Source organism: Ailuropoda melanoleuca, chromosome 12 (assembly GCF_002007445.2).
Source record: "Ailuropoda melanoleuca isolate Jingjing chromosome 12, ASM200744v2, whole genome shotgun sequence".
NCBI lineage: Eukaryota > Metazoa > Chordata > Mammalia > Carnivora > Ursidae > Ailuropoda > Ailuropoda melanoleuca.
Genome location: NC_048229.1, coordinates 41042194 through 41064071, shown reverse-complemented (window position 1 = coordinate 41064071; position 21878 = coordinate 41042194). Strand labels below are relative to the sequence as shown.

The 21878-nt window shown below is 42.2% G+C and overlaps 1 protein-coding gene across 3 annotated transcripts in view; it reads left to right on the top strand.

The window, feature by feature from the left end:
* The first annotated feature begins 12920 nt into the window (after positions 1 to 12920).
* Positions 12921 to 21878, top strand: part of LSM14A (LSM14A mRNA processing body assembly factor) — a 54941-nt gene continuing 45983 nt past the window's right edge. For all 3 annotated transcript variants that reach the window (XM_019805896.2, XM_002925190.4, XM_011232267.3), the window contains exon 1: positions 12921 to 13185. In XM_019805896.2, coding sequence (XP_019661455.1) covers positions 13065 to 13185 — 121 coding nt within the window. In that variant the 5' untranslated portion in view covers positions 12921 to 13064. The remainder of the gene's footprint in view (positions 13186 to 21878) is intronic.

Genomic DNA, 21878 nt, shown 5'->3' with positions numbered 1-21878 from the left:
CACCACATTGCCACCACTGCCTCTGCTCAACACAGAGCCTTTAAAGCACATTTCCCTCACCCAGGACATTCCAAAGCCATAAAATATTGTAGGGGGTTGCCATCTTACTGACACTAGTGCACACTCATGTCCAAGACACTTTGGAATTCCAACTAACTACATAAATAAACACCAATATGGTGCCCAGATCTTTAAGTGGTGAGGTGTATCTGGAAAGATGACCAATTCTTTAAAATGCTATTCCATGAAGTACCTCTAACTTTTAATATTTTTTAGAGGTAAGTGATGAGTATTTGTCTAAATATCATCATTTTCAATAAAGTAATACTTTCGGGAAGGCATCCAATAACATCTAAATTTAAGAATTACTGCTATGTAATTTACATAATGACTAGAATATAGTAACATATAATTTGCTGTTATATAATTTACTGTTCTTTTCATTATTTTGCTCATTTTTTTTACTTTTGTTCTAAAATTGTTTTCTATAAACTCTGAAAGTTCTATTGTAATTTGTTTCTTTTTATAAAAGATGCTTTGAATCTCCAGGAGAAGGCCATTTTTATGAAAGTGTTTTGCAATACTATATTGATGAGTTACTCTATCATTTTTATTTGCCAATAGTTACACCTATACTTATCATAATTTACTTATTTATATCTTCAATAACTCAGGTCACTTGTCAGCACACATAATTAGTCAAGATATGAGGTAGAGCAAAAAAGAATTTTGCACACAAAGATACAGAGCTGAATCAGTTATCGAGTGGATGACTTTCTCTTCTAGCTGCGGTAGACAGAACTGAGGTTTGGACTGAGAAGCCATAAGTGCTCATCCTGGCTCAGCCATTAACCCCCAGAGGTCAAAACCACCAGCCTCCCTGACCCTCTGTTTTCTTTTTTTTTTTTAAGATTTTATTTATTTATTTGACAGAGAGAGAGACAGCCAGCGAGAGAGAGAACACAAGCAGGAGGAGTGGGAGAGGGAGAAGCAGGCTCCCAGCAGAGGAGCCTGATGTGGGGCTCGATCCCAGACTGCTGGGATCAGACGCTTAATGACTGAGCCACCCAGGCGCTCCTGAACCTCCGTTTTCTTCCCACTGTAAAGAGAGAAGCATGATCACGCTGGTTCTCTGCTCTGCAATGCAGGTCACAGGAAGATCAAATGATAAATTGCTTTATTACCAGTACATTCATGGGCTGCTTGCTATCATTTCGTGGCATGCAAAGGCTGCTTGTGGGACTGTGATCCCTAATGCTGTGGTGGCATTGCTTTTCTTTGACAGATGTTATCTGAACAGATAGCAGCGCCCTGGAGCCATCCTCTCTCTGTTTAATGGAATCGTACCTTGGGAATGAGTGCCTTCTTAAATTGTGTGTGTTAGGTGCCTGCCTTGCTTCACGCAAGCCGTGGCCCTGGTACCCTGGGAGAGATGCTTACAAAGCTTGCAGGTACAAAATAAGCCATTGGAATTGTTTCCTGGTCTATAATGCTCTGGTTACTGAAGCTCCGTCACAGAGGGGTTGGCCTTCTGCATTCCTCCTTCTGCATTCCTCTGTAATGAGCTAACCATGGGCCTAGAAGTCCTTAGATTTTAACTTGTGGCTGCCCAAGGACTAAATCTCCCCTCTCCGCAAACTTTACATCTGTAGATACACTTCAGAAAAAAATCACAAAAGCAGCTATGAAGATGTATTGTGCATTCTCTTTTGGGGTTTGGTGGGGTGTTTTTTGTTTTTTTGTTTGTTTTTTTGAGAGAGAGAGGGAGAGCATGCAAGCAGTCAGGGGTGGGAGGGAGGGGCAGAAGGAAAGGGAGAGGGAGAATCTTAAGCAGGCTCCATGCCCAGAGCGAAACCCGTCACAGGGCTCGATCTCACGACCCTGTGATCATGACCTGAGCCAAATCCAGAGTCAGAGCCTTACCTGATTGAGCCACCCAGGCGCCCCCGTAGATTCTCTTTGGAATCTTGGACCTGGGGTGGATGTATCTCACTGATTTGGGGGTGTTTTAAACACTGGTATTTAGAATATATTTTGTATCCCATTCTTTTTTTCATCTTCTTTTGGGACTTCAAAGGCACGTATAATAGACCATTTGATATCGTCCCAAAGGTCACTGAGACTCTATTCATCTTCTTCAATCATTTTCTCCCTATACTTCATTTGAATAATTTCTGCTGACATGTCTTCAAGTTGACTCTCTGGTATTCAGCAGTTCCAAGTCTGCTCAATTAGGCCATCCCAGGGACATTTTTGATTTCTGGTAACTCTCAACCCTGGGCTTACTTGAAAGTCACGATCCTTTTGGTTTTCAATAGAAAGATGTAGGACTTCACTGAGCCCCTCCTATCTGTCAGGACTTGAACTTCAAACTAGTACAGACATGTCTGCCCAAAATTCTAGCTACAACTTTCAGCTGGGTCCCCTGAGGTCTTGCCATGTGCGTGTTCTCTTTAGGAATCAGCCAGAGATTAGAGGGAATTTATATGCACCTTTTGTAGTTCCTCCCTATGATGCTCTCCTTTCTGGGGAGTCCTCCCCTCCATTCCCAGCTGTTTTGGCAGCCTTAAAATCCAAGCTCCATCTCTTCTGCTAATAAGACCACCACTTGATATTTTAACTCTACAGGACCCTATGCCATGTGTTCCTAAGAATTCAAAGTGCCCTCCAAGGAAAAGCCTAATAAATGGGAGCTAACCCTGTTTCTTTCCCTTCTTACAAGACTCAAGTTTCCTTCCATTCCTGCCCACTTTAGGTTGTTTGCTAGTGCCTTCAAGAAATAGCATTAAAAAGTGGGGAGGTTTTTTGGGGAGGGGGGTGCCTGGATGGTTCAGTCAGTTGAGTGTCTGCCTTCAGCTCAGGTCATAATCTCGGGGTCCTGGGATCGAGCCCCACATTGGGCTCCCTGCTCAACAGGGAGTCTGCTTCTCCCTCTCCCTCTGCCCCTCCCCCCTGCTTGGGCGCACTCTCTCCGTCTGACAAATAAATAAATTAAATCTTTAAAAAAAAGGTTTTTTGTCTAGGGCTAGTAATTGTCATCAACAGATAAGTGGGCTCAATACAAGATACTGTCATTTCCAGAATTAAACCTCACCTTCCATTGCACTTTACTTTTCTTTTTTTAAAGGATTTAAATATTTTTTTGAGAGAGAGAGACAGAGAGAATCCAAGCAGAGAGAGGAGCAGAGGGAGAGAGAATCCTCAAGCAGACTCCCCACTGAGTGCAGAGCCCAACACGGGGCTCGATCCCAGGACCCTGAGATCATGACCTGAGCCAAAACCAAGAGTCAGACGCTTAACCAACTGAGCCACCCAGGCGCCCCTCCAACCTTTTTACTTTAATCTTCCTATGTTTTCAGGTTTATAGTGAGCTTTTTTTTAAAGATTTTATTTATTTATTTATTTATTTATTTATTTATTTATTTATTTGAGAGACAGAGAGAGAGAGTGTGCATGAGCAGGGGGAGGAGCAGAGGCAGAGGGACAAGCAGACTCAGTGCTGAGTGCAGAGCCTGATGTGCACCTCGATCTCACGATCCGGAGATCATGACCTGAGCTGAAACCAAGAGTCAGACACATAACTGAATGAGCCACCCAGGCACCCCTCCATAGCATTTTAAAAGAGCTACTATTTCTCTGACACTTAATTGTAATAAAAACATATACAGTGAAGATAGAAATCTTAACTATTTCCTGTCTTTAAAAGAAGTTTTTATTGTGGTAAGATAGACATAAAACTGACCAATTTCACCATTTTTTAAAGATTTTACTTATTTATTTGTCAGAGAGAGAGAGAGCACAAGCAGGGGTTTTCAGCAGGCAGAGGGAGAAGCAGGCTCCCAATGAGCAAGGAGCCCATCTCAGGACTTGATCCCAGGACCCTGGGACCATGACCTGAGCTGAAGGCAGATGCTTAACTGACTGAGCCAGGGGTCACACCAATTTCACCATTTTTAAGTTTACAATTTAGTGGCATTAAGTGTATTCACACTGTTGTACAGCCATCACCACCACCTCCAGAACTTTTTCCATCTTCCCAAACTGAAAACTCTGTACCCATTAAATAATTACCCCCCAACTATGCCCTGCCACCAGCCCCTGGTAACAACCACATTACTTTCTGTTTCTACGAATTTGACTACTCTGGGTACCTCATACAAATGTGATCAAACGTTATTTGTCCTTTTGTTGGAATACCCCCTTTTCAAAATGAGTGAACTCCTGGTTAAAGATGACTGGTTTTTTGTTTTGTTTTGTTTTTTGCTTTCTAAGATGGCTGTTTAGGGGCACCTGGGTGGCTCAGTAGGTTAAGCGTCTGCATTCAGCTCAGATCATGATCGCAGGGTCCTGGGATTGAGTCCTGCATCAGGCTCCCTGCTCAGTGGGGAGCCTGCTTCTTCCTCTGCCTGCCACTCTCCCTGCTCGTGCTCTCTCTCTCTCTCTGTCAAATAAATAAATAAAATATTTTTAAAAAAAGATTGCTGTTTAATCCCACATTTTTATCTCCATGCCCTCACAATATCCTACCAAAATAATAGTAAAGGAGGTAAAAGGTGCAAATCCACAACAAGAGATGGGAATTTCAATAGAAATCAAGAAAGAAGACATTTCAGCAGACTTATTGAAGACACAAAATAGAGGATGGACACAAAGAACAAATACTGTATGATGCTCCTTATATGAGGTATCTGGAGTCATCAAATCACAGACACAGAAGATAGAACGGTGGTTGCCAGGGGCTGTGGGGAGGGGAGAACAGGAAAGCATGGCTAAAAACGTACAGTTTCAGTTTGAGTAGATGGAAAAGTTCTGGAGGTGGACGGTGGTGAGGGTTGCACAACACTGTGAATGTAGTAAATGCCATTGAACCGTATACTTAAAAATGGTGAAAACAGTAAATTTTATTTATGTTTATTTTACCCTACATACACACAAAAATAGAGAATGGAGGTAACTAGTAAAGCCAAGTACAGGAGGCCAAAGACTGGAATGCCCATGGCAAGGGAGGGAAACAGCCGCCAAGCGGGGAGCAAGTCATCCCTGGGACCCCCAAGTGGCTTGTGTCATATAAATTCCCAGTACAACAAAGGGTAGGAATAAGACAAGGGGCTGAACCTTACCCCCATCCCACCACTCTGAACAAATAGCCATGTGATGGCTTGATATGGCACCCCATACCCAGAAAAACAGCAGAGGCTCTTCTCTAAAAAAGAACTGAACATCCCTGAACACAGTCTTTCTCTTAGAGGTCCTCCAGTTAAATGTCTAAGAGAATGGCTTCCCACCTGATCACCCTAACTGAAGTCCTTCGGTCTGAGTCCGCTGCAGCAAGCACAGAGGCCCCATCACAGAGATGATTTATGATCTGGTTCTCCTATGTGCTCCAATAGTCACCAGAGCTCAATGAAACCCTCCAAAAGGAAGACTCACTCTAAGACAAGCAAACAAAACATATAACCAAGAGGCAAGGGGCATCCTCATACAATGGGAACTGTCACTAAAGCAAAGGCTGTACACGGAAAAGGCACCACCCAGACATAAGGGCCCACCTAACAATACACGCAGCCTGGACCTCAGTCCCACATGAAGGAAATAAAGGCAACTCGGGAATGGAAGAGAAGTTTAAAATATCTCTAAGTACTACCCCCGTGAGGTAAACCTTCATTTAACATAGCTAGAAATTAAGATAATGTCTAAAATGGATGAATCAAGGCCTGGTGATGTAAGCATATTATTTAGAGAAACCACCAAGAGAAACAGCCGAATGAGTTAAAAGTGGTTGCCTCCATAGGACCACGGCGGGGGAGAGGTAGGCTGGGAATAATTGCTATGCAGTATAAGCCCTTCTGCATGATTTTATGGTTTAACCTTATGCGTGTATTAGCAGCACTTTGATTTTTTTTTAAAGAAAATGACTGGAAGGTTTTTGGGTTTTTTTGTTGTTTTTTTTCTCATGTAGCATTGTTTCATTCTGGAATTTTCCAATTAAGCTTTTGGCTAAACACATACATATGATAATGATAATTATTCGGGAATCGGGAGGTTTGTAAAAACATTGTGTGCCATTAGAGTAATCAAGCTCAGCTCTAACACATCTTGGCTTTTCAGGATAATTAGACCACACTGGAGGCCCAGATGGGGTGAATGAGAAAGCCATGGGTGTCTGCCATATAGTAACAAGAAAACATCACCCAGAACTACTCAACTGGCAATTGAAATTTGCATGTTAACTTAGTACACAACAAGAAATGAATAAAAATGCCTGGATTTGAGGCAAAACATTCACTTTAAAAACCAAACATAGAACATAGGTGCGATAACGAAGACCATACACAACTCATTTTAAGCCCTCACATATTAAAATAGAATCTGTAAAGCTAGAAGTGGTTCCCTCCATATCTCCTATTTTTTAAAAAGGTCACCTTCTACTGTGAGCATCTTTCTTGAAATTTCACAAAACACCAAAAAAATCATTTGTCTGTGAATTCACCCAACAGAGATGTTTTGCATGTCTGCTCAAGGTCCTGAGTTGGTACTAAGAATGCAGAGGCGACAACGTACATACATTCCCTGCTTTCAGCACAACTTACCGACTCGGGTAGAAAATAGATACAGAACTAGGCAATTCACCACAATGTGATTAGCTCAATGGCAAAGTTAGCACAGGTTGGATAGAAAGGTTGGATGGGATCCTGTGGACCGAGCAACTATCTCAGACAGCCAATCTCGGGACAGCAGTGAGAAGGCCCTGGGACTGGATATCTAGACTAGGAGTCGCAGTGAGAAGGCTCCAGAGGGAGAATCCCAGAGAAGACTAATGTGGCTTCCAGAACGGAGGATGAAGGCCAGAGGGTAGAGACAATGGAAGAGGACTTTGCCTCCAATTTTGACCTCAAACTTTCTAGTTGGGTTCTTCTTTCCAGCCTGTGTCTTGGCTCAGGTGGAAGACCCTGAGGGTAAAGTATCCTGCGGTGGGAACCAAAACTACCCCCTCAAGCAATAGGGACTGCCCTGAGCCAGCAGACCCTGCCCAGGACTGTCTTTAAGATAGTGATCCGTTTGACCTTCACCGCCTACCTGCTCACACCCACCCACATTTGTCCCACATTTTCCTTATAAACTGGAAGTATTTTCCGCAATTTGGAGATAATCTTTGAGACTCTAGTCTGCTATCTTCCCCAGGGTTGGCCTCACAGAAGTAAATTCCTTTCTCATTTCCCCACCACCCATTTCACGCCTTTCGATTTTGTCAGTGGTGAGTGGCCGAACCCGGTCTGTTTGAGACACCACCACCACCCACCCGCCTGCCAGGGATTGCGTACCACCTCAACTGACTATAAGAAAGAGGGACAGTAAAGGCGTAGGTGGTAGACAGAAGAATTAAGTGGGAGCCAGTTCACACAGGGTTTTGTAAACAACAGACCCTAGATTATTCTAAGATCATAGAGCCACGAGGAGTCATGGAAGGTTTTTTGGGGTAGGACTTGAGGCCAGGTCTGGCATCATAAGATTTGCATTTTAGAAAGATTTTCCTTGGATAAATTCATCATAGACTAGTTTCTATTATTTTGTTTACTTACCAGTCACACACACACACACACACACACACACACACTTCTTACCCATTTCTGTTGTTTGTTGTTAGGGTCATTGGACAGATATTTGAGTAATGGTAAGATTAATAATATAACTAGGGGTGCCTGGGTGGCTCAGTTGGTTAAGAGTCTGATTGTTGATCTCGGTTCAGGTCATGATCTCAGTTCAGGTCATGATCTCAGGGTCATGAGATCAAGCCCCGCCTCAGGCTCCTCACTGGGCATGGAGTCCGCCTGAGATTCTCTCTCAAAAAAATAAATAAGATATTTTTTAGAAGATTAATATAACTAATTACAGAGTACTATTAGGTTTACAAAGCACTTTACCATATGCACTCTCATGGCAGGTACTTAGGAGGCAAATGGTATGGACAGAGATTTCCTGTTATCACTACTTTTCCACCCTGTGTCCAGGGAAGATACTGAGTAACCAATCATGGCACAGAGTCCTGATGATTTCAGACACATCCTCAGAATTGTCAACACAAATCTCCTGGCAAGCAGTGCCATCTACTTGAGTTATCATTTGATGAAAAATTTGATTTGCCATCCTAGAATGGAGTAAAGCACATCCATTATGGAATCATACAGATGACGTTGAAATTCATTATTTCCCACCTTAGTATTGGATCTGAGTGACTTGATATCCCTGAGCCTCGGTTTCCTCATTTAAAAATTAGAAAGGCACCTGGGTGGCTCAGTCAGTTGAACAGCCTTGATTTCAGCTCAGGTCATGATCTCAGGGTGGTGAGATCGAGCCCTGCCTCAGGCTGGGCACTCAGCCAGGAGTCTGCTTGAGATTCTCTCCCTCCCTTTACCTCTGCCCCTCCCCCTCTTCTCAATCCCAATAAATCAATCTTTTTTAAAAATTAGAAATAGGGGTGCCTGGGTGGCTCAGTTGGTTAAGCAACTGCCTTCAGATCAGGTCATTATCCCAGAGTCCCAGGATCAAGTCCCGCATCAGGCTCCCTGTTCAGTGGGGAGTCTGCTTCTCCCTCTCCTCCCCGCCTCATGTCCTCTCTCTCTCTCATTCTCTCTCTCAAGTAAATAAATAAATAAATAAATAAATAAATAAAATCTTTTAAAAAAATAAAAATTAGAAATAAAAACATTCAGGGCTACTATTAATTAAAAGGCAGCAAATAGGGGCACCTGGGCGGCTCAGTCGGTTAAGCATCTGACTTCAGCTCAGGTTATGATCTCAGGGTCCTGGGATCGATCCCCCTGTTGGGCTCCATGCTCAGCAAGGAGTTCACTTCTCCCTCTGCCTCTCTTCCTGCTAATGCTCTCTCATATGAATAAATAAAACCTTTTGAAAAAAGATAAAAATAAAAGTCAGCAAACAATGAAATTGTATCATCTGTGCACTTACCTACGGAAATTCAATGATCATACTCTGAAAAGAGAGAGGGAGAGAGACAGAAATCAGTCACAATTCCATATAATGTGCCTGCACCACAGAACAAGCACGGGACAGGAGATCCCATAGCACCATCAATTAGTCTCAGTTTTGGCGTGTATCTCAGAATAAGCATCTCACTGCACAGAGAGTGGTTCTTTGAAGGGACATATTTTCCAGAAACACAGGTCTTAAATGCAAACCAACAATGTTATGTTACTTAACTGAAAAGCTAGCAGTCTATTCCAACGGTAGAGGAAAAACTGACTGGCAGGGCATCTCTAAGGATAAAATGGACATATCCCTAATGGTTATATATGACCAAAAAAATCTTCCAAATTCCATTTCCAATTAGACTGAAAAGTTCACAGCAGACAATTACTTCCCCTGTAATAATGGGGATGAAGGGTAAAGTAAAATATGTTTATTTTTACAGATATCACAAAGTAGTCTAAAGAATTAAATTTGGGAGAAGGAGGACAAGACTTCAGGGATGAGAAGAGATTAGTGGCTACCGGGGCATTTACTACATCTGGGCAAGGGCAGGGAAATGATGGGGACTGCCAGAGTCAGAGGGCTCTGCTTGGCTAAGAAACCACTAATACTTTACACATCTCTATGGGTAAGGCAACAGATAAGAATAGATGAAAATTCAAAACACAGAGCTAGTCTTCCTCTCTGGTTAAATGGGTGGCGGTGCAGAAGACCGTGGCCTGTACTGAAAGACATCATCATCTCCCGATGCTTGGGTCCAGGTCCCACTAGAAGGGGACGCTTGTGAGACACACAGATCATATCTTGCCCTCAAGGCATTTGAAGCCCAGGTGAACTTATATTGTGAATTATAATAAAAAATACATATTTGGTCTTCATCCTGTTTCTGAAACAGAGCTCCTAAAACACTTGGAATTTCCTAAGTAATGATAGTGATAAAGATGTCTTCTTATATGTTAATGAGGTAATTTCTAGAAAGTGCCTAAGAATGGAGGCTGGTTGCCAGTACAATGGACCTGGTTATTACAGGGTTAGACCTCTCAGTCCCAGCTTTCTACCCTCTACCCCCCACTCCCAACCTCCAAGGAAGCAAGAGAGGCTGGAGATTGAATCAATTGCCAATGGCCAATGAGTTAACCAATCATGTCTGTGTAATGAAGCTTCTATAATAACCTAAAAGGATGGGATTTTGAGAGTTTCCAGGTTGGTGGAGATGTAGAGATGCAGGCAGGGTGACATGCCCAGAGAGGGTATGGTAGTTCCACACCCCTTTCCACATACTTTGCTCTGTGCATCTCTTCTGTCTGGCTGTTCCTGGGTTATATCCTTTTATAATAAACCAGTGATCTAGTAAGTAAAATATTTCTCTGAGTTCTGTAAGCCACTCTAACAAATGAATTGAACCCAAGAAAGGGGGTTGTGGGAACCTCTGATTATTAGCCAATTGGTCAGAAGTATGGTAACGACCTGGACTTGTGACTGGGTCTGGAGTCCAAGAGGGTTGGGGAGGTCGTTGGAGCCCCCAGTCTGTAGCTGGTTGGTCAGAAGTATAGGTGATAACTTGGGCTTGTGATTGACATCTGAAGGGGGGGCAGTCTTGTAGGACTGAGACCTTAACCTGTGGGATCTGATGCTATCTCCGGGTAGATAGTGTCAGAATTGAGTTGAATTGTAGGACACTCCAGCTGGTGTCCAAGAATCACTTGTTGGTATACACACATTGGAACTGGGATCTTGTGGCTCTTAAGCAGGGGAGCAATATGGGATTTGGATTTTTGGAAGCCGTGGTATGAAACATGTCGCACTTCTCAAACATTTTCTAGCACACAAGGTGGAAATTCATATACATATTATACTATGGGCTATCACATTAATCATCTGCAATTACGCATGGTTCCTGGTGCCATATGGTGTGGGAAACCATGAGTTGCAAGATATTAACTAGAAGCAACAAGATTGGTGATCCATGGAGTGTAGCTAGATGAGTACTCTTGGTTTCAGTATTGGATACCTGGTTGAGTCCTGGGGCCAGTGATGGGAATGAGCGGCGTGGGTAAAGGGCAGGTTTATTTGGGGGAGGGGTATAGATGCAGATAATTTGGAACATGTTGAGTTAGAAGTGCCTTTTAGACACACCCCCAAGCAATTGCAGCTAGAAAGTATATAGTTTATGTGACGTGGGAGTCAGGAGATCTGGAAGGAAGATGTAAATTTGGGAATCATCAGCTTTGAGATGGATAAGGATGAGCTAAGGAAGCATGAGAAGCTAAGCTGGGTTCCAGGCCTGGAAGGGAAAGGAATGAACATGAGTAAGAGCTCAACTCCCTGGCAGGAAGCTGGTACTGAAGCGAGTTATTTCATAGCCTTCCTTTGAAGCCATTGTGCACCAGGCTCAACACAACCTCTAGTCTTCTTTCCTGCCTCCCCCTCTCCGCATTCCCATGCTTCTCTTCATTTGTTCATTCAGTTCACCAGACATCCTGTGCCCTGCCCTTATCCAACTGTTCATCCACACAGCAATTTACTGAGAAGCAGACACACGCAAATAATTAAAAAGACATATTGGGGAGAGATAAATGCTATGAAGAAAAAGTAAGCAAGTTAAGGACATATAGTGATGCCGGTGTCCTGTTTTAATCAAGACAGTAAGGAAAGTCATCTCTGAAATTGTACTTGAGATCTGAATGAAGTGCAAAAGTTCTGGGTGAAGTAAGGGTGGCTAGAACAGAAAGGTGAAATGAGGCAACAAGGGGCTAAATAATACGTAAGTATTATTTAATAAGTAAGGAATCTAGCTTTCACTCTGTGTGACAAAGGATCACCGGGGAGAGGAGTATTGAGTAGAAGAACGTGATCTGACTTAGATTTTGGCAAGATCCCTCTGGCTGCTGTGTGAATTAACTACTGGGGGCAAGAACAGAGGTAGAGGGACCTTTCAGGAAGCAACTGCAGTCATCCTGGGCAGGGCAAGTGGGGTTTGTTATACAGGGATAGGGACGGAGATGGTGAGAAGTGATCAGATTCAGGTTATAGTTTACAGATGGAAAGGACAGGATTTGCAATCGGAACAGATTTCAGGGTGAGAGAGAAGTCAAGGATGACTCCACGGATGAACAGTTATATAAATAAATGGTACAGTTACCCCAGTGATGAATAGTGGGCAAAGGTTAATTTATAGGGAAAATCGGGAGCGCAATTGCTTTGGAGACACAAAGTTAATTAGATGCCAATTAGATATCCAACTAGAGGTTGAGGAGACTATGGCTTACATGAATCCAGTGTTCACAGAATTGATCAAAGCTGCAGACAAATGCTTGGGATTGGTCTGCGTAGAGTGCCACTGAAAGCCACGAGCCTAGAAGAGACCATCTGAAAGTGTTGGACAGAGTCCCAGCTCCAGCAGCTGCGAAGTTGGGAAGGGGGGGGGCGGGAATTGGATAGGTAATGTAATGTAATGTAATGTAACGGGGCCTTGAGAACTTCAAGAGGGTCACAGTAGCCTCAAAGCGGAAAGGCCCGGGTCTTAAAGGGGCTCGCCAGGACCTTGAAGGCGGATGGGCCACTTTCCACGCTGAGAGATCCGCATTAGCGGACACAGGACGCAGGACAAGATACGACGGTCTGGAAATGGCGGAGGCCGCAGGTGAGGTCAAGAGCGCCGCACGCGCCTCCACTCCAAACCACCGTGTCCTGGCGCCACGAGGTACTTCGCCTCTCCCTGAATCGCCTCTCAAGCAGCGCGAGCACCGCTGCCCTGGACTAGGCCAACCCGCACCGCCGGGACTACCGAGACCGCCCGGGAAGGCTGAGCCGCCCGCTGCCGGCAGAGTCTCGCGAGAGCGCGGCCTCGCCAGCCCAGCATACCCCGCGCCGCCGCCGCTGCCGCCGCCGCCGCCGCCGCGCCGCGGCTTGAGGGCGGGAGGCTGGGGGAGGGTAGCGGAGCCGGCGCCGCCGCCATGTTGGGTCTGAGGCGGCTGGTGTAGGCGCTGACGGAGCGAGCGGGTTTGCGGAGCGGCGACAGCGGCGTGGGATCTGCCTCTCTGCGAGCGGCCCGGAGCGGCGGCGGCGGCGGCGCCATGAGCGGGGGCACCCCTTACATCGGCAGCAAGATCAGCCTTATCTCCAAGGCGGAGATCCGCTACGAGGGCATCCTCTACACCATCGACACCGAGAACTCCACCGTAGCCCTCGCCAAAGGTACGCCGGGGCGGGCCTCGGGGGGGGGGGCTGCGCTCGGCTCTCGGCCCGCGGCCTCCTCGCTCCCTTTTTGCCCCCTCCCTAGTCCTCCCGGAGGCCGCTCCCTTCCCTCCCTCCGGGCCCGGACGTCGCGGGCCGGGCCGCGGCCTCCCCAGGGCTTCCTGGCTTCCACCCCGAAGGTCCGCGCCTTCAATCCGGGAAATACAGGACCGAGAGCGGGGCGGGCGGGGCGGCCCTGAAGTCCGAGAATGGGCCGGAGAACCCGGAGAGACGTGTCTTCCAACTCCGAAATTCGGTGATTCTGTCGTCTTGCCACAAAACAAAGCCTGAGTATTCAAAGAATTTTTCCGCCTAGCTCGAGTTTAGTGCTGATTTGTTGATTCTGAGGCACCTATTTTCTCATGTTCTTCATTTCGATTCGTTACGGTATTCATCAGGTGAACTGTAAGTAATGTGCCAAAACTTTGGGTTTGCTCAGCGACGCAGGCGGTCTCCAAATGCCACCGGTACCACCGAGCAGATCCCATCCCACTTGTCTCCTACGTGGTATTTACCTGTTAAACCGGAATCCTTCTCAAAGGCTGTTGTGCAACCATCTCTTTATAAACGCTTGCGCTTCTCGCACTCTGTTTCTGGAAAGCCGAGCTGGTGGGGAGGAGAGTACCAGCTTGATCCAGGACCCTTGTTCCGAGGGCAGGTCTGAGTGGTCCTTGGGCGCCGACCTGTCCCTGTGGAGGCTCCCTGGGATGGCGAGTTGTGGGCATTGAGGAAGAAAGTGTTGTACCCGTATTATTTCATTAAGCGTCGCACAGCCTGAGTGGGTTTTGTTTCGGTTCACACGTGCTGGGCCTTCGGTCCGCCAGAAAACCAGGAAGAAAATAAACTTTAGCTCCTGCTCTTAAAACAAATCTCACAAGTTTGAAATACTTAGGAGAGGGTAGCGAGATAACTGAGGTAGCTTTCCAGTACATCTGGTCGAGTTACGGAGTGAGTACTGTGATAAGAGACAAGTCCAGGGCTAGGAAGAAATTTTCTACATTTGTAAAAAGAAGAAAAATTTTTCTATAATTAGTAGGTGAGTCATTTCACAGTATCACACAAGTATTTAGTGACATTTTCGGGGTCCTTTTCAGTAACACTCGTGTTGGGACAAATTTTATACCTGAGGAGTCTTTAATTTTTTTTTTTTAATCTTCCCTTCTTTTCCACTCCCACCCCATGGATATTTAGCTGTATAGTGTCTTAGTTTTTATGGCTTTGTGAAATTATTAAAAAGGCTTTCTAAAGTTCTTGGTGAGAACCACATACAGTATTTTTCATTAAAGTGGTTTAATAACTTTTTAAAAAGCATTGTTTTACCTAATCTGAATTTTAAGGTGTCTTGCCAGCTTAGTGACTTACTGAGTTGACTGTGCTTTTAGTGCTCACAATGAAATAAAATAATGTACATTTTTGAGATTTCTGATGTATTAACTTTAGTCTTTAAAAAATCTTTCAGTGTATTCTTTTATACAAGAAAACCAAAGTCTATCTTGTTAATGACCCACGTTAAAAAAAAAATCCTTTTCAGCTTCTAGAGCCAATAAACTAGTTTCATTAGTCTTTCATAGTTCAATTCATATGCCAATTTGTTCCTTGTATCATGACTTGATAAATACTAATACAGTAATGAAAATATTTTTTTAATCATTGAATGTGTATCTGTATTTATGGTTTTGATCATTAATCCCACATACATAATACATGCTTTTTCTTCAGTAGGAGTTATTTAATATGTAACAGAGGTTGTATTTGCAAAAACTGAAGACCCAATTTTGATGGTTTATTCTCCTTAGCAGTATCTAATCTAAAACTCCTATATAGCTATCCAGTCAACACTGGGCACTTCAAATTTCAGAATTAGAAGTGGGTGTTTGGTCTCAAAATTTTAGAATTTATATGACTTGTGAAGGAATTTAATATCTGATATTCCACCTTTTTCAAAATTTGGATGAAGAATGGCAGTCTAACAGAGTAGAGCTTAGAATACAGTATGTATTTGCATTTAGAGATCCCGGTTATCTTTGTGAACTAGCAATTAAGTTAATCTCTTCAAATGACATTCTTAGAATTCTCTTGGATGTTAATTTTTTTCCCCCTCTGGGAAGAGTTTTTTTCCCCCTTTTATTGTGAAATAACCACACTTGTTGAAAAGATAACAGATAAAAATAAAATATTTCTAAACAAAGATCCTTGTAACTACCACCCAGGGCAAGACAGACATTGCCAGCATCCCGCCCCGCCTTGCATCTTTCCATCACCACTACTACCCACTTAAGCTGGATATAAACATTATTCTTAGGTCTTATCACCTAAGTTTACATCACTAAATAATAGAGTTTATGTTTGTCCTTTTTTGAACTTATATATATAAATGGAATCGTCTTGTAGATACTTGATTTTGGTTTGTTGTGGCACAGTATTTCATCAGGAATATAAGAAGTTTATTCTGTGTTTGTATTTGATATTCTCCAGTTAATGTTTAAATTGTTTACAGTTTTTGCTATTGTGAAAAATACCTTTATGAACATTTGTGTTTAAGTGCACTGATGCCTGTTTGTGTACTTTTCTTGAGGGTGTATACTTGAATTGCAGGATCATGGGGAATGTGTGTCTTTATTAGGTAATGCCAAGTAGTGTTGTTGTTGTTGTTGTTTTGTTGTTGTTCACTAGTTTTTATTTGAGTTATTAGTATATGAAAGTTCTAGTTTTATATCCCTTACCAACAGTAATACTTAGTACCAGATATTTTAATTCTGGCCAGTCTGGTGAGTGTGGTTGTATCTGGCTTTAATCTTCCTGATTACTAATGAGCTGAACACTTTTTCATATCCTAGTCATTTGGATTTCGTCTTTCATGAAATGCCTTTGAAATCTTTTGCCCATTTTACTACTGAAATGTAGGTCTTTTCTAGAGTTCAGTATTCTGAGTACGAATCCTTTGCTGGGTATATCTGTTGCAAATATCTTTTCCCATTTAATGGTTTCTTTTGGTGAACAGAAGTTCATTTTAATGTAGACGTGTTTATTACTCTTTTATTTATGGCTAGTGTTTTTTTCTTATTTTTTTTTTTTAAGGAATTTTTCCCTACCCCAAGGTCATGAAGATACTTTGCTTTCTCAAAACTTTTTTTGTTTTGCCTTTTCACTTAAATTTAGTAAGGGATTCTTTTGGTTTACATGATCCAGATTAAAACTTAGGTCCTTTACTTGGATGTTACTTATAAATTCATGTGGAACTGTACAATGCTCTTAAAATTTTGGATTAGTTATATTTGATATGGTGTATAGTTGCAGTGACCATATGGCCTGGTTTGCCCTGGTGGAAGGTCCTTGTTTGTGCCTGTTCTTCTGGATGATTATTAAAACATTCCTTTTCTCTCTTGAATATGTTCCAGTTTGGGTAAGAAATTGTATAATCACAGTAAATAAAATCAAAAGCCCAGTCGCAGAGGTAGTGACTAACTGGGTGATGTCTTTTTTTTTATCTGCTAGAGATTTCACAGACTAGCTCTAGTTCTGTAAAGGTTAATACTGAAGTAAGTTTGATGGGCTTTGATACACAGAATCTTCTATATGAATGTCAGGGAGTTTTAAAGGCAACCTAGAAAGACTGATGTCAGTCTGTTAAGTATGTTAATAGATCATTTGGTCTATAGTTTGTCTCTTGGAGTCTTTATCACAGCTCTGAGTTTATTTTCTTCCTAACTCTGATTATGACCTGCGCGTAATCTTCTTTGCTGATTTGCATGTGTTTATTGTCACCTTCCCTCCCCCCATAGAGTCTGAGCTCCTGGGAGAATGAATGTTTATTTAATGAATAAATGGAAATGATTTAGCATTTTAGTTTATTAATCTTACAGAAATCTCTTGGGAGGAGGAGCTCCAAATAGTACTTTCCATGTTCACAATTGTATATCTTTTTAAAATTGAAATGACTAAGATATGTTGCCCCCCACCCCGCCCCCAATAGTGAGAGATTTTGGAGAACAGAAATTCAGGAGGATAAAATCTTATGACAAAATTGACATTGTTAGGGAGGTGGAGTTTTTACTTTATGACTCAAGCTCAATTATAATTTTCATTTAAAATTTAAGGGAAGAATTAGTTCAAGATGTTTGAGGAAATTGAAAAGTGGTGGCAAGCACTAATAGTTTGTAGAATATTTCCAGTTACTGTATATTCACACCCATGTCTGTGAATATGATGCCCAGCACATACTAGAGCCTGGATACCAAGAGATTGCCCACAGAATGGAAGTTTCATGAAGGCAGAGTTTTTGTCTTATTCACTGCTCTATCCTTGATGCCTAGAACAGTGCCTTGACATAGCAAGCCCCTGGTAAATATTTGAATAAATGAAAGGATAGTTGTAGTTATTGAAGATAGTTCTAATTATGGGAATTTCAAAGTTGGAGAAAGTACATATTTCCCATAAGCGCTATGTTTGCAGATTTTTTACAATATTTAAATTGGGTTAAAATGAGTGAAATTTTTATCTAATATATATTAAGTTAGCTATACCTGGATAATACACCACTCAAATGAAAACCAGGTTGCCACTGCATTAGGAAAAGAGACTTTGTGAAGAATGATTAATAAACCAGCTGATTTGTCCTTAAAATCAAGGCATTGGTAGAGGAGTATCAAAGCTGGTTATTGATTATTTACTTAAATCATCTGCTGATGATTGTTAATTAGCCACATACTCAAAAACTCCATTGAGTAGGAAAGCTTTGTAGGATGGATGGAATACCTGTGAAGTGCTTTGTTGATTTCTTTCGTTTTCACATGAGTTGGGGACCTAATCTAGCAATTCACAAAATCACTACCTAGAATGTCAAAGATCTAGTAACGCTTCAAGCTGCAGTTTCTTTTGGTTGCCCTGTTTAGTAATGTTGCCAGAACTTGGAGCCTTGGAAACAGCTTATTGTTGCTATACAGTCCACAGTAATTTGGGGAGTCTGAAGTCAATGCCAGAAACTAACTGCATTTTCCAATGGAGTAAGATAAGCTGTGGCTTTCTGAATCAGACGTGGAGAAAACAGCATAAAGCCTAAAGAAAATAATAATAGAAGGAAGGAAATAAGAAGAGTAAAGAAATCTTATCTGTGCTTGACACATAGCAGGAGTTTTATAGTATTTAACTTGGTGCCAAAGTAATAATACCAGTAACTGCAGATGGTTTAGCTTGAGTTTACCACTCCATGGTAGAAGATCCCCTCTACAGGAACAATTTACCTTTTTATTTTTCTGTGATGCTTTAATACTTTGTGTTTTTTGTTGTTGTTGTTGTTGTTTTAATAGAGAGAGGCACATGTGCGCACATGGGGAAGGGGCAGAGGGAGGGGGGAGAGAGAGAATCTTAAGCTGGCTCTACGCTTTGGGAGCGCCACCACCGGGCTTGATTTCACAACCCTGTGATCATGACCTGAGCAGAAATCAAGAGTCCAACAATTAACTGACTGAGCTACCTGGGCACCCCTGAAATAATACTTTTAATTAGCTGTATTAAAATGTAGGTATCACTGAAGTAAGTTTTTTAATGGATGAAGTGTGTGTTAGTTTGTAAAATATTTTATTCACAGGGATCTTACTCTAGTTTTGTTGTTTTTTTATTTTTTTATTTTTTTAAAATTTTTTTTTAAAGATTTTATTTATTTATTCAACAGAGATAGAGACAGCCAGTGAGAGAGGGAACACAAGCAGGGGGAGTGGGAGAGGAAGAAGCAGGCTCATAGCGGAAGAGCCTGATGTGGGGCTCGATCCCATAACGCCGGGATCACGCCCTGAGCCGAAGGCAGACACCCAACCACTGTGCCACCCAGGCGCCCCTGTTTTTTTGTTTTTTAAAAGATTTATTTATGTATTTGGAGTACACAGCAGAGGGAGAGGGAGAATGAGGGAGAATAGAATCTCAAGCAGACTCCCTGTGGGGCTCGATCTTACAACCCTGAGATGATGACCTGAGCTGAAATCAAGAGTCCAACCCTTAACCTACTGAACCACCCAGGCACCCCTCTTATTCTAGTTTTGTGGGGCCTTTATTTCTCCAAGAAAATGTGACCCAAAAAGCCAATCGGAATGCCTAGTAGCTAGCTCTTTGGCCTTAGTTATTTAACCCTAGCTTTAACTTGTTCTTTTAGATGCAGATAATAGTGTCCATCATTCAGTCATTCTGAGAATTAAATGAGGTAGTATCAAAAGTGACTAGTTTATTGTAGGTGCTTAATAGAGAATATCTATCTCATTGTTATTTCCAGCCACCATCTCCAACTCTGGCTCTGGTACCCGAACTCCATAAGTCATTCAGACCTACTGTAATCTACAGTCTGTTGACCTTACTGCCTTTTGCTGTCCCACATCCCCCTCATGGCTTTACTTCCTTCTCTATCTTGTTTAAATTCCATGAGCAGTTACGATCAGTACTTAGCATAAACTCAACCCCCCTGCTCCTCTCCTGCTTTCTTGTAGGAGCTTAGAGAAACCACAGTCTTGATTCTATCAATGCAGACATGCTGACCAGTTTCACTCTAAATTTACATTCACTAACCTCATCAGTCATGGTTACTTCCCTGCAGTCATATACTGTATTTCTATAGTCTACTCATTCCATTTTTTGCATGACTCTTTCATTCCTTCTGTTTTCCTCTGACCTCCAACACCTACCCATCTTCACTTTCAACCTGTGAACCTTGCTTCCTGTTTAATTGAGGAAAGAATAGCAAGCAGAAGAGAATTTTGATAACTCATCCCACAATCCCACATAATACCCAGTTACTCACATCTGTGTTCCACACTCTACTTTTTCACTGACAGTGTAGAGAAGGTGTTCTCTGTCAGACCACCCTTCCCCTTATGCAGTAGATTTCATCCCCTCTTGATTCAAGGTCATTGCTGTAGCAGTTCTCTACTCTCTCCTGTAAATGCAGTTTTCCTTCTCCACCAGATCTTTCCTGTCTGTGTGGAGATATGATGCTAACTCATCCATCTTAAAAACAGCAACAAGAAAACACTCTACTACTCTTTTTTTTTTTTAAACACTACTCTTAACTGTTTCCTCTTTCTATCACCCCATTTCTGTTCTTCCCTTTACGCCAAAACTCCTTGAAGGAATTGTCCACACCACTTATTTGTATTATTTTTTGAACCCAGTTTATTTAGGTTTTTATTTGGACAGATGACAGACTTCTTATCAAGGTCACCAAAGACTTCATGTTGCTAAATCCAGTGGTTGGTTCGTACCCTTAGTCTGTTTGACCAGTCACCAATATATGGCACAGTTGGGCTGTTCTCCTTGAAATACTTTCTTCACTTGACATTATCCTAATTTTCTCTCATACCTCACTAGTTTCATCTCGGTCTCTTTTTTTTTTGATTCTTCAACTACTAAACCTCCAAATGTTGGCAAGCTCAGGGTCTCATTCTGTTTCTGTGTGTGTGTGTCCTTCGCTGTATCTTTTAAAAATTTATTTTACCATCTGCACTTTTCTCTTGATAATCTCATGCAGTTCCTGGCTTTGAATACTCTCTGTACATTACTGACTCCTATCCCCATCCTGGACCTCCTCACTTTTATACCCAACTGCTTCCTTACCACCACCACCTGGAGAAATGCCCAGTAGGTATCTCACATACCTGTTTCTCCATCTAATTGAATGATAGTTCATCCTTTTAGTTGGTAAGACCAAAAACCTTTTGAGTCATCCTTAATTCTTCTGTTCTTCTCACACTTCATATGCATTTCTGATCCTATTACCTCTATTTTCAAAATATATCCAAAATTTGACCTCTTACTGCCTCTACTGCTCTATTTTGGTTTATTATCTTGCACCAGACTTTTCAGATACACTCAGGTGCTCATATTTTAATGTTGGCCTTTTATTTGATTCTCTTTTCACCCCCAGTTGTGTTTGCATCTTTACTGTTAAAAAAAAAAAAAGGAAAACAACAACATGGAATGTGTGGGTGACAAGTTTTTTTAGTGAGCCTGTGTTTTTCTTAATTACTTGACTGATTGTATCATTCTAAATTCAGAATTTTTTTTTCAAGTTTTGTTTATTTGAGAGAGAGAGTGCGCCCTGAGGGGGTGGGGGCAGGGGCCAGAGGGAGAGTAGCCTCAAGCAGACTCCCTGCTGAGCAGGGAGTCTGGCACAGGGCTTGATCCCACAACTCATGGGATCATGACCTGAACTGAAACCAAGAGTCGGATGCTTAACCACCTGAGTCACCGAGGTACCTCAAGAATCTTTTTCTATAAAACTTTGAGGGTATTGATTTGTTGTATTCTAACTTTCTGATGTTGCTGATGCCAGTCTAATTCTTAGCCACTTTTCTCTCTGGAAGCTTTATTCTTGGAGTTCAGAAATGTTACCACACTGATTCCTGAGTCTGTGCACCTTACAAATCTGAAGACTCCAAGTCTCTTTAACCTAATAAATTCTCTTAGATTAGTTTCTGTCTTGTATCTGTTCCTCCGTTCCTTGCCCATGTTTTGTTTTGAATTCCTATTGAATGCAATATTGTGTGTATATATACTTTTTCCGTTATTTTCATCTCTGTCTCTTGGTTTTATAGTTTGGGAGATTAAAATACAAAACCAACTACAAGAAAGAAAGCACAACTGAAAGCAGCTTAGAGAGTAAAGATTAAATT